The sequence below is a fragment of the Pagrus pagrus genome (assembly GCF_965226575.1).
Source record: "Pagrus pagrus genome assembly, chromosome: 12".
Lineage (NCBI taxonomy): Eukaryota > Metazoa > Chordata > Actinopteri > Spariformes > Sparidae > Pagrus > Pagrus pagrus.
In genome coordinates this window covers 21,600,160-21,613,941 of record NC_140196.1, presented here as the reverse complement: position 1 = coordinate 21,613,941, position 13,782 = coordinate 21,600,160, and the positions used below count along the sequence as shown (strand labels likewise).

Sequence of the window (13,782 nt, the reverse complement as noted above, 5' to 3'; positions counted from 1 at the left end):
ATTCATGTGTTTTCATAGACCTTCTGTTGAAACTGGCCCAATTGTTTCCTGACAAGTCAAATTAGTGTGATTAACAAGACTTGAGTCATGTTAGCAATGTGGTAAAGTCAACCTCACCAAGTAAACTCAAACATTGCATTCAAACTCAACTCTATGTCAAGCTTGTAATGCAGCTTAACAGCTGTTGCCACTGAAGCAACATACAGCTATTCAAGTATTTTACATTAGAATAATTTTAAAGTACTATTTGGGAATTTTGTTACTTTCTGCCATCCTCCGAGTTACTGCAGGACGGCTACTAAATTATTGTTTGATAATATTTTATCTTTTTCTCTTTTTTTTTAATGTATTTTTTGGCCTTCCATGCCTTTATTGATATGACTGTGTTGAAGAATGACAGGAAACGGGATGAGAGAGGGGAATGAAATGCAGCAAAGGGCCACAGGTCAGACTCAAACCCTGGGCCGCTGCAGTGGGGACAAAGCCTCTACATGGGACGCCTGCTCTACCAACTGAGCTGAAATACACATTAACAGGAATCCAATCCATCGTACAATCACGTGAGCAAGCTAACCAAACCTTACGCTAAATCACTCTGCAGCAGTTGTCCATAACAGTGAACTAGTCAGCTAACTATACTGTATATTATTTAAACATTTTGGCCAGTTATCTGTATTTTTATCCCAAGTGTACGGACATTCTTCTGAGTGGATCGTTTTGTAACTTATCGTGCAAAAGACTCTAACAAACCCTCCACATCTATAAAACCCGTAAGAGATTGCAGAGGGTGAGGCTAACATGTCTTGCATCAGCCATGCTACAACTGCTGCCAACCTGTCTACTGTCTACATGGCAACTGAATTTTATGCATTTTATGTAACAGGGGGTCCCGGCTGAGTCTCTGTATCAGCTAAGGGGTCCTTGGCTAAACAGTTGATCAGATGATAGCCAATGGGTTTCAGCATTGTGGATTGAAATACCCAACAGTATAAAAAGTTGGTGAAGTAAACCGATAAAGTTGTTGAAATTAGCAGCTATAACATTAAAATGCTTCTTACATGTTATTGCATCAAAAATCTTAATAATAAAAAAATAATTGTGTATAGTAATCGTTGACACCATTTATATTTTTACACATATATATTGTATAAGTACTGTTCAGTATTACTACTTTACTCAGAGTAAATAAAGGAGTAAAGGATCTAAATACTCCTTCAGCCACTGGCTGTAGTTTATCAGTAGGTATAATAGATGAGGCGGTCCAGTCCTGCACACCAAGCTTCAGCCAGACAGCGAGGGAAACAGGTTTTTGGGGGGTAGGTTGAGAGCACAGAGAGGGGCAGTGTGAGGTGGATGTGAGCGGAAGGTGTCCTGGGCGGGAATGAGGGGTTGGGGGTGGAGGGGTATTGAGCCCAGCCTTGGTCGTTGGTGCAGTTGATGGCTCTCACAGAGGCCGGTTTGTGGCCCTATAGGGGAGAGAGTTGGAGGGAAAAGGGAGAGAGAGGGGAGGCAGACGGGGTCTGTCTGCACACTGAGGTCTGTTGTCCTCTCGGCAGCCTCCAGCATATGGCCAAAGCATTAGGACTCACAGAAGAAAAAAAAATAGACTAAAAAAACAGGCTGGAAAAGTACCTCGCACTCTGTCTGGGAGCAGGTTTTTCAGACTCAAAGTGCGTCACGCCACCTTTGACTGGTGACATTGTGAAATGTCTGTCAGCCCATTTAGCACACAGTATTCATGATGGATTCAGCAGGTTCCTTCTACTTCTACTGTGTGCATGTGTGTGCAAGACTTTGTCTTAATCACAACTTCGACTCAAACATACTTATTAACAACATGATTCATGTTGAGAAGCGTGGCCCCAGGTCCAGCTGTTGTCAGTTTTAGGCAACACAACAGATGAATAATGTTCTGCTTCAGTAATCTTGCTCGAGGCAAGTGGTTTGAAGCCAAATACTGAAACCAGTAAACTTTTGTTCTACATCTGAGGGGTTTTACTGCCATCAGGTTCTGGACTGAGTATATAAATCAGCCGCCAGCTTCAAAATGACCTGAATCCCGGTCATACAGGCAGCGTGGATAAGCCAAGCCTTTGATGTTTCCCAACTTCCCTGTTAAAATGTCTAATGTCTCTATATGCACTCATTGGAGGGAATGGGGGGCAGGATGTGGTTGCACCTTCTTGGCAATGTCTCCTGCCCCTATGGCTCAAGCGGCCGCATATTGGTATATACCCTGTTTCAACAGCCTCGTGCATGAGCTGCTTTGATTTCTGCTCCATGTCACTGACTTTTACATGGCTTGGATGCCGGTGGTTCCTGTGAATAGTTTGGACCACGAGGCTTGGCCTCTGGCGGTATATTGTAGCCAAGGGTTCTTTGAATTGTCCAACCTGGAGCTGAAGTAAAGGAAAATTGGTCTGACCTGAGCAATGAGGCTAGTGCTAGCAGTCGCACTCGTGTAATCTGAGCAGCCAGTGGCCTGATTTCTATAAAACCACAGTCAGGCTTAAAAGGTTGAAACTTGACCCTCCTTTTGGATTCAGAAGAGTCACTGTCATCACGTTGTTCTGCTATCGTTCAATGGTGGGAGGTTTCCTCAGAGGCACATTTATTTTTCAAAATTTCATTGAAGTTCTTTGTTAAACACCGGTGGTTCAGAGTCTGTGCGCCATCACTGTGCTTTGAAGTGCTTTGATCCACTATATTGACGTAAATTGGGGAGCAGCACGCTGGCTGTCCTGTTGTGCTAAGCATATGGGCTAAATTTCTTCCATGTGTGAAGCCCTATGAAGTAGAGATCAGTCTTTTCCATAGAAAAAGGAAGGTGGGGGAGATCCAGATGCGTTCAGCATTCCCTTCCTCCAGGCTGAAATTTGTTGAATCAACAGTCTCCCCTGTAAATCAGAGAACGCTCCTTATTAATTTGTTACCTCATGTTTTATCATCTCAGTGCATTTCTCATAAACCGCTTTTTTCCTTCTAAAACGTCTGTGCCTGCCACATGTGAGCGACAGCTGCTAACAACAGAGCGATTTCATTGAATGACAGCTACGGTTGTCCTCAGCAGTCACTCCGCCATTCAGTAATTCCGCTCCTTGTTTTGTGTGAGTTCAGGGCCAAAGAGGAAGTGCTTTGGTTTCTTTGGCACACAGCGAGACCCTGGCCTGGCCTCCCCCCAACTCAGGGAGTCAAAGTTTGCCTCTCGTGTTGCTTGTGCAAACACAGAGTTTGGTGTTTGATATAATTTTTTTCTCTCCCTCAGAGAGATTCAGAGAGGAGAGAGCCAGTTTGTGCAGCCCGGTGGTGTGGTGTGAGCTGCTGCTGCAGTTCAGCAGAGTACAGCCTTGAAGTGGTCTGCATGTTTCAGAAAGGAAGTCACCGGGAGTGGAGGGGGTTTAAGCGGTTGGCTTTGCAGCAGTGTAACATCAAATAAGTTCATGTCGGTTTGTCTCTCTTACTCCTCTTTGTTCCCTTTCTCTTCTTCTTCTTCTTCTTCTTCTCCCCATAGTTTTGATGTATTAGATATCATAGAGATGCAATTGTTTGGCATAAAAAAGCTAAGCCAAAAGCAAAAGATTAAAATCTAATCTTTTACCAAAAGCCCCTCTTCATTCAGTGGGTTTGTGTACTGTAACGGTATGTACACAACATTTGTACGTGTTTAAATGGGAGGGGGGTCACAGGCACATCAACAGCAGGAGGCAGCAGACCGCCTACTTTGCACGCCACTAGTTCAGCAGAGTGGTACTGGGGGGGGCAGCAAGCGAGAGAGAGCCTGAGAGAGGGCGGGGGAACCAGACCGAGTGGGAGGGGGTTTTGAAGCGCACACGAGGGTGAGGGAAAGAGGGGGTACGAACTGAAAGAGACTACAGAGAGTCGGCAAACAGTAACTCTAGCCTCAGTTTGTCTGAGAGCACGACTTCCTTGAACTTTTCTGAGGTGGTGGAGCGTAACGAGATGAAGGAGCTCTGCGTACACACCTCCCCCTCTTCCTCCGCGTCTCCCGGATGTCCCACGGGCCAGTCCTCTGTCAGATCAAGCCACTCTGGGACCCTCGGACCTCAATGCATGGTCTCGGGGGGCTCCGCTATGGACATGGATCCTCTCGGGCCTGATTACGTGTCCATGTGTCTGTTGGCAGATGAATCCTACCAGAAGCTGGCTATGGAGACGATGGAGGAGCTGGACTGGTGTCTGGACCAGTTGGAGACCATCCAGACCTACCGCTCAGTCAGCGACATGGCCTCCAACAAGGTAGGACAATTTAGCCTTTTTATAGATATACATACATACACACATACATACATACATACATACATACACACATACATACACACATACATACACACATACATACACACATACATACGTACATACACATATATATGTGTGCAAACAGTGCGTTTGTGAAGTTGTTAGGAAGTTTTTGCATTCTTACGTCCAATATAATGTGACTAAGTCTGTCCTCTGTTGCATGGGACTTTTGTTTATGGAAATGCAGTTATGGATTTTCATTTGAGCTGCCTGTTATGGAGGATACATTTCACTTCCAAACACAGCGTTTCACTTTCATATTTTAGACAACTGGCTTAATGGAATTATTCAAAGAGGATCTCAGGTCAAATCTTGTAAATGTTGGAGTGCAAGAGATCAGATGAGATTTTCAACTCACATAGGAGATACTTTAATCTCTAAATAACACGGTTAAAAAGTTGTCAAATAATCACAGATACACTCTTAATGACTGATATTTATGATCACATCATACCGTGCAACTTAAACTCTTAGTATATTTAACTGTGTCATACCCTGGACTATCTACTGAGATGCTAATCAACCTAAGACCTCCAAGAAACACGCCATACCCCCACTTGACAGTGCCATGTCTCCCATACCCAAATTAACAAACTTTAGATCAATGACAATAATTTCACAGGTTCAGTTACAGATCAATCAGCTGTTCAGTATTACAAAATTATAATTCTGTCTATATTATGTTATAGTTATCAGAGGTCATGACATTGAGCCTGAACTTGTGCAGCTGTACAATTGGATTTTGTTGCAGACAGCGTGGTCGTCACTTTGCACAGTGTATGCGAAATGTAAATTGCTTTTTACCACATTGACGCACTTGCAAAGTAACAGCCATTCTGTGGTAGTGTGTGAGCTGGCATCATTTTATGGATCTCTTGTAAAGAAGAAAATAAAAAATGAGGAGTGTCTGTTTTGCATACATGATTACTGTATAATGTTTGAATAGCCTGTATTCTATGGAAGTGCTGTTCTGCTTCTGTTTCCTCACCTCATTCAAACTATCTGAACACACGGTATGTTACACAACCAGCCGGGCATCAGATGTGCGTGCAGTATGATTTTTAACTGCACACAGATGCATTTGTCTTTCATTTTCAGCGTGATGTGGATGTTGTAAGGTTGAGCTCAGTGGGACATTGGTCCACTCTTTTGACGTCATCATATAAGGTCACATTAAACTGACTAACATAAGTTTGTACAGAGTGTGGTTTAAGATTAACAGAGAAAATGAGGACTTGTTAGAGGAAAGTTCATACCAGCTTTAAAGGTTTACCCAGGTACAATGTGCTATATCCTCATTGCTCTCTGTGGAACTGAATTTACTGCTTTGCTGAAAAATGTGCAATCACGTACAATATTGTGTGTATGTGGGCACTTTTGCAGTTTGGTCAATCAAAACCAAAACATGTTACCATTTTTATTTCACCAGCTAGCACCAGTGAAACCATTGAGCAAATCTAGAATTGCTAACACAAATGTTAGCAAGTTAAATAGCTCAGATGTAGCACCATTATTCTTCTAGCTAAACTTAAAAATACTGTCTAGAGCCCAACTGACACTGGATTTTTTGGGGCTGATGCCATTATTCTCATATCAATATATCAGCTGATATATTTATATACCATATTTATATACATAAACACAAATTTTTTTGCATTGATCCCTCAAATATGGTTATCAACATTTGTTTTTCAAGCAAACGTGCACGAGGTAGGATATTTTAGAGTTTAACTATACATTTTACCATCCAAAATAACATCAATGTATTGAAACCATAAACTTAACTGAGAATTCAATCATTTTTAGTATGACTGCGAATCTACAGTCATACTAGCAGCCTTGTGAGGCTGTTTTTAGGTTTAGCGGCCCATTGAGCTAAATGCCAGTTAGCATGCTAACATGCTCACAATGACAATTTTACCATGCTCAGTTTTAATGTTTACAATATTCACCATCTTAATTTAGCGTGCTAGCATGTTAACATCTGCTAATTAACAAGTAATTACATCTGAACATGCTTGGGAATGTCTTTAAGTTTGCAGATATGTAGTTATTGCAAATTATCCCATCCAAATAGGTTAAAACATGTTTTACTAAAAAACTAAAATGTAAATCACATGATGATGGTAGAGAGAAAGGTCAGAGGATCACCAAAGTCATTGGAAGATCCTCTGGGCACCATGAATGTCAAGACATTTCCATTTTGAGAGAACACTGCTAGCATAGCTAAATAGATAAAGAAACCATTCTCAGCAGTTGGCTTCATAGATGAGTTAAATCCAGCATTTTATTTCAATTTTGTTTTGGATATTTACGTCAGCTTTCCGGTTTGGTTTAAGTGAATATAAATAAACACATTGTGGTACTCAGAGATGACACCAAGCCACTATTTAGAACTAATTACTTCCCCTTTGCTTTGATGCACATAAAAGTTTTTCAGGCGTATTTCATTTGTGCAGAGCTCAACCAAATTGCTGTACATAGCACACTATTACTCAACCCCTGTGCAGACAGTGGAGACTGTACGGCGGCGTCAGATTATAAACACCCAGGGTGGCATTGTCCATTTCCGTCTTCATTCTCCACCGTGGTCTGAGGGAGGATTGGGATGGGGAGGGGTGTTGTCAGACCGTGACGGGTGACTGTGACCGTGACACCAGCTTCCTGTCTCTCAATTTCCCCTGCCCCCCGCTGCCCCCTCTCCTCTGCTCCCTGGTTACCAGACGACAATAGCGGCGCTTTTGACCAAGCAGCCAGGTTGAGTCTTTACAGACAACCGCGTCACTGGGACTGTCGGGACAATGAGCACAAGGCCATGCAGCAACACAGCCGCTTGGTCAGACAGGCCAGGCACATTGTTCACCGTGAGTCAGAGTCTCACTATGACCCAGTAGCACCACTAAGCATTGTTGACCAATTCTGTTTTGGAAAGGGCAGAGGACAACAGTTAATGATGTCACAGTTTTGATTCCTCAGTGTGCTCAATTGTTGTGCAATTGTACAGGAAAGGAAAGAAATCAATTATTGGTCTCTTCATCTTTTATTGCTAAATTGCTGTCAAATATGGTTTCATTATTGCACCATTAATGCAGCATCTGCAGACTTGTGCTCCCTCCCAACATTTATATGACGTAATGTTTGACAAAGAGCCCGTTTCTTTTCGGAACCAGAGAGGATGTAATTGAACCCATGATCAAAACCAGGGTGTCTCCACTTTCAGTGTCCAAGGGCGCAGGTGTATCCGGGACTACGGGACCACACACCCTGCTGACCGCCAGCCTGGTCGCCGTGACCTCAGAACAGGGAGCTGCTTCCCTGCCCCTCACTATCATTAGCCTCGCCACACTTCCATGCTGATGCCGGTGACGGCCTTGGACAAACACTGCCATCTGAATCCAGTTAGAGGAGTGTAGCGCTTTGCGGGTTTGCGTGCGAGCGAGCCCCCGAGCAGAGTGCGAGCCAGTAGGAAACTTTAACTCACGTGTGGTCACTTCAGCTTTGAAGCGCCGCCGTCTTCAGAGGGGAAAAAATGACAAAATTATTGAAACAGATGTAGTGGTGGGTCTGTAGCCGTAGCAGGGGCAATGGATATTAAATTATAGAGTTGTGATTCAGTTTGACTGAAAGGGCGGTAAGGAGATCAGCCGAGCTGCAGCAGTGATTATGGTGCCTAATTGTAATTAAAAGTCTTACCTCTGTAATCTGCTGTTATCATGGAAAATAAGCCAGAATGAGGAAAGTAAATATGAAACCTGCTCTTACTGTAACTCTATTCTTAACTAGTTTTGATCATCACCTTCTAGGAAATGTGTCTTTCTACTGTTACTAAACTGTGAAACAACTCACGAGGCATAATCCACAGTGTGTTGACACTGTAAACAACCACACACGGGACAGAGGCAGCATTGGATCACTCCGGACTTTGCCAGATTGCACAGCTGAGGTATTGCAAGAAGATGTTCCTGTGCAATCCCAATTCTGTTTCAGTTTCAGTTGAGCTCAAAGTGTGCCGTAAGAGCTGAGCCAACATTTAAAGAACTTCCCAAATACATACACATCATTTTTCCTCAGCAATACATCCGCATGGCTGTCTGCTAAAGTTATCTGGGACTTTTCAGTGATTAGCTCAGGTATGTTAGTTGTTGCCTGAGGCCCTGTAAGGAAGCAGGATGTCTACCAGTAAGTGACCTCAGTGAATTAGTTTATCAAGTGAAAAGGGGAAGTAGGTGGGGACACATGCTCGGGCCTGTGTGGGAGGGAGGAGCCATCGGTCTCTGGTTAGACTGTGTAGGCCAGTCAGTCAAGTCAGCTTTATCGCTATATGTTTCCTGCCTGACTCCACTTGAGAAAAGAGAATAGAGAGAGAGGAAGCAGGCAAGAGCCTAGGACAGAGTTATTGCCCGTAGAACTTTTACGGCGTTTCTTTTTGGTTTTGTTTGTTTTTTTATGTGAAGTGACAATGGGACTATGTTGTTCTGAAAAGCAGAAGAAGAACTTTGAGATGCTTACGAGTTGGAAAAAGGTGAGTTGGTTTTGGAGCTTCTTACATGGTGCTGCCTGCCGTGCAGTCTGCTAATGGAGAGTATGATTTATGAAGAATAGATTGATTTGAACTAAGGTAATTCATTTCTTTACAAACATGATTAAATATTGTTTTTGCTGTTTTTTTCATCTTTTTTACTTATTACATACAGATTTTCTTGTCTTCTTTGTTTTTGGATTCAGGTCAGTAAGACAAAAGTAGAGTAGTGTGTGTAGTGTGGTGACATATTTGGCTTAAGAAACTTTGTTACACTTTTAGTGTTAATTTAAATGAGTTCAGGTGTAAATAGTGTTTTGGCTTACACCCCTAACATATCATTTACATTGCTGTTTTTTGCGTGGCACTGAAACGTGTGTGCACCTACTTTGAATATTCAAACTTGTTTTCATCACTTCTTTTTCTGAGAACTAACCGCAAGTTTTTTTATGGTGCTGTAACTTCTCTCTGTTGCCTCAAACAGGGGGTTTGTTCTGAGTGTGCGCGCTCTTTGCTAACGTAAAAGGATGTATGAGTTAACGTTATCCATTGAGTAATCTAGTCTCCTGAGAACACTCATAGACTCGTCACCATGCCTTGAGCGTATGCTGTGTGTCTGCACTGAACTACATGACCCCGGGTGACTGACATGTGGCTCTGTGCCTCATTCATTTCCTAGAGGTCACGCTAATCCACGCTTTTCCGCCGCTTTAAAGAACCAATTACGAGTTCCCTTTGAGTGGAATAAAGCCGTCTGATTCCAAGCTCAAATTTTTGTCCTTACGAGCTCTCTTTGATTTTTATGGACTGCCTCTGGCGGTCTGGGTTTTGAGTAAAGCCAACGCTTTGAAAGTGGTATTCAGGTTTCACAGTCAAGTCGATGTTAGCTGTCGACTTGACAGCTATTAGACAGCTGTTGAGACCGGAGAGAGTCTGGTTCAGTATGAAGAGAAAAGACCCCATTGTATGAAATAAAAGAGCCCTGGCAAAAGGCACAATCGTGGCTGATTTTTTCCTTTTTTTTCTTTTCTTTTTTTTTTAATGGCTTTATAAAAACAGGAAATTGCAATCACATTTTCAGGAAAAATAATTGACTGCACCATTATTCCATTGTGTTCATTATAAAGATTAGGATGTGGTTTTGAATTAGTGCGTCTCTCTCCTGACAAGAAAAGCCATCTTGCACCAGAATCTGCCCCCTGCAACATCTATCTGTGATTGTGTGTTTCTGTGTGTCTCGCCCAGCTGTGTCTATCCAGAGCATCCCTGTGTGTCTGTGTGTGATGTGATGCAATGAGTTTAGAGTGGGGACCACCGTGAGAACGATGGAGGGGTGGGCCACGTGACTCTGTTGCCATGGCGTTCAGGTTGTCGTGCAATTGGTGGTACTCCGGTGGGCGGCAGACTGAAAACTCTCTCATCTGTTTGTCTGCCATCATCTGCGTTTCTAAGAAGAGAATACCGCTGCAGTGAGTCAGGAAACACAATGTTCTCACATCAGACCTTTAAAAATTGTACTCTAGTGATTATGGACTGAAGAGTGTGCAGCAGCTTATGGTTCTGCACCTGCAATGTGCAAAAAACAAAAAGAAAAAGACTCAACCCCAGTCTGGTAAATTAATACCCAGCGTCTCCTCACCCATGTGATAAATGCTGTGGTGCTTTGAAGCCTGGCATTGCGCAGTATGTGTTGGATCTGTTCTGCATTACTGAGCAGGGGGAGCAGATCGAGAAGGGAGGGGGGTTGAAAGAGACAGTGGGAGGGGGTTTGCAGAGAGCACAGGAGTGAGGGAGAAAGAGAGAAATAGCTAGAACGAGAGAGAGAGAGATAGGGGGATTCTCCCAAACTCTAATTTTCTGCAGTGCTGTGCATGGCTCAGTGTTCAGAGAGGGTGGGAGGCAAAGGGAGAGAGAGAGAGAGACTCCATCAGCCTCTCTGCCACAGGGGACTCTACAGCTAGAGCGCCCCCCCCTCCTCTCCGCTTTTCTCCGTCCCTCCTTTCCTTTCTCCATCTGTCTTAGAGCCTGCCCTTCCTCCCTGCCTTGCTCAGTCTGGGCTGGGGTAAGGCTGGATTTCCCCCCTGGAGAACATTCGGATTGGTGGCAGGAGGCAAAAGAGGGTTAGGCAGACGGACCAGAGAAAAGAAGCTAAGGAAATATTGATTGCGTCCAGGGGGATTCCATCACTCTCGCCAGTTGCTTGCGATCCTGGAAAACGGTGGGGAGCTATGAGGAGGCGCATTTGGCCAGGGATGTAGGGGTCTGCCGCAGCCCCTCTGGAGAGTTCAGCTGGGGCGTTTTTACTGTAGTCGACCATTGGAAGGCGAGGGATTCAGTGGCACTTTGAGCTTCAAGCTGCAGGGCTCAGAGCTGAGCCTTGGGGTCCACTCAGAGAGGAGCATAGAGGGCTTCTGCTGGGGAGCGCCAGGGGCTCAGCACAGCTCAGCACCATGCCTGAGGCCAACTACCTGTTCTCTGTGTCCTGGGGATACATCAAGGTGTGTCCCAGAGGAGATCTGGTATAGATGGGACTGTGTGTGAATGTGTGAGAGTGTGTGTGAGTGTGTGAACATACTGTATATTCATGTCATTTTGTTGTAGCTGGTGAAATGTCTCAGATTCTTCCAGTTCTGCCATGTGTTGGTCACACAGTTGGAAGTGTTTGATTAGAGTAATTCTTGTCATCCTCGCGTGTCATTTTGTTTCCTTCGCAAGAATTCAGCAAAAAACCATGACGACACTGAATATTCTGCACTTCTGTGTTTTGTTTGTTGAAATGCTCGGCTGTCAAGTGTCTCAGTGACTAACTCAAACCAGGACCAAGGAGACATAAACACAGACCTTATATGGCGCATAAAAAAACACGAGGCCATTCTCCTCCAGTGGAAAATAACAGGAAATGCTTAATTCTTCTGCTCGGAAACAGCAGGATAATGATGTAATGAATGTGTATGACCTTGTATAGAGCATCTAACCTTATGCTCTTCCTTTTGTTTTTTTGCCTTCAGTTCAAGAGGATGCTGAACCGGGAGCTAAGCCACCTGTCTGAGATGAGTCGCTCAGGCAACCAAGTGTCAGAGTACATCTCCAACACCTTCCTCGGTGAGCACTGCAGCACGTATTCAGACACAAATAACTGCACGTACACACGTTGAAGTATGCATTGTATCTTCACATGCCACACCATGTCTGCATGTGGCACCCAAAGCATGTGCTAGGTAGCAGAGAAACTTGGTGTGCCCCATTGCTCTCAAACCAGTCTGATCTGGTCTGTAGGAGAGAGACAGAGAGTCCCCTCGCCTCGCTCTGACTGCAGAGAGATTTAGAGTGAGGGAGGGGAGGTGGGGGGTTGTACTCAGGGAAGACTTCCCTCTGGTGAGATTGGGGGCAATTAGGGGGAGAGGGAGAATGTTTGTGTGCATTCAGTGCCATCAGGTTCAGATAGACTCTGCATTATTCATCAGGAAGACAGCAGTGTTTCCTTGTCTCTGAGACGCCCGCCAGCGTTTCATGACTCACAGGCAGCCAGCAAACAGCCAGTCTGCCCCGCAGGTTTTCCATCCAGCTCACCGCCATCATACACCCAGACAGCAAGCTTATCAGGGCTGTGTGCACTCATGTCCCTGCTCTTGCTCGTAAACACGCCTCCGTCCTCTCGCCTCAGAGGAGCAAACACCTAAAAGGGAAGAGAGGCTGCATGGCGGAGACACTACGCCTAACAATAGAAGTGGTGCAGTGAAAGAGATTTGTGCGTGATGGAGACAAACACACAGAGAGAAACTGAGCTGATCTTTGAAGCTCTGTGGTTTTGTTGTCATCTGCATTGCAGCTAACACCTGTCAGGTGCAGTGAGATCATTTTCTTCCTGTGCTTTCTTTGTGGAGGATGCAGCTGAGGTAGATTTTTTTTTTCTCTTGCTGCAGTATATGTTTAGTTCACAGACACACACATGCACACTGTCAGCTGCATGGAGCATCACATGTACAGAACAAACCTGCATCCTAACAGGTCCCTCCCTTTCAAAACATTTTGGCTTCACGTGAGCCAGCTTTCCACGATTCTGTGGATTATTATCACAAGGCGTTTCTCAGAATGCAGTGGAGCATTGTCATAATTCAACACCTCATTAGCACTTGTTGGCCCTTTGTCATTATGTTTTACAATCTTGTCATGTTTATATGTCAATATTTGTTCTTTAATCTTTCATTTTTGCCGCTTTTTTGCTGTCAAGGGAAAAGTATTTTTAGCAAAGTAACTCAATGATTGCTCGCTAATTAAACAGCTGTCAGTGCAGCTTTAATGTGTCTTCACGTAGGTGTGAAAGGTCAACTCTCTCCCCATGTTAACTTCGTCTACTCAGTACAGAGGCAAACAAGCCCAGATTAACATGACATCCCCTAGCCTCGTCTGAAAACCACCGTTTTAACTGTCTCCCCTCTACTTTTGTCTCCTTTTTATCCAGACAAGCAGAATGAGTTGGAGCTTCCGTGTCCGGTTCCCAAGTCGAGGGAAAGGAAGAGGAGGCAGGGCCAGCAGCAGCAGCAGCAGCAGCAGGGTGGGATGATGACTCAGATCAGCGGGGTGAGGAAGGTCAGCCACACGCCCAGCATCTCCGGGAGCTCCAGCAATCGTTTCGGGGTCAAGACAGACCAGGAGGAGCTGCTGTCGAAGGTTAGCAATGGAGAGATTGTGCACAATAATGACTTGAATATCGTGTGATTGGCTGAGATGCTCACAGTCTGCTCTCTGATAGGACCTGGAGGACATCAACAAATGGGGCCTGAATATCTTCAGAGTTGCCGAGCATTCCCATAACCGACCGCTCACAGCCATCATGTACACCATCTTTCAGGTCAGTGCCACCTCCTCGTCACATTAAAAAAGTGTGAAAGCGTTCATACACACACGGCTATAGAAGGCAGTGTGTACAGTATGTTCTGTCAGTG

The 13,782-nt window shown here is 44.5% G+C and overlaps 1 protein-coding gene across 1 annotated transcript in view; it reads left to right on the top strand.

Annotated features, from left to right (window-relative positions):
• The window catches only part of LOC311266916 (3',5'-cyclic-AMP phosphodiesterase 4B-like), a 56,691-nt gene that overhangs the window by 38,606 nt on the left and 4,303 nt on the right, over positions 1-13,782 (top strand). Inside the window, exons 9-12 of the mRNA XM_084369601.1 lie at positions 4,145-4,257; positions 11,845-11,938; positions 13,299-13,507; positions 13,590-13,688. Of these exons, the coding sequence (XP_084225727.1) occupies positions 4,145-4,257; positions 11,845-11,938; positions 13,299-13,507; positions 13,590-13,688 (515 nt within the window). The remainder of the gene's footprint in view (positions 1-4,144; positions 4,258-11,844; positions 11,939-13,298; positions 13,508-13,589; positions 13,689-13,782) is intronic.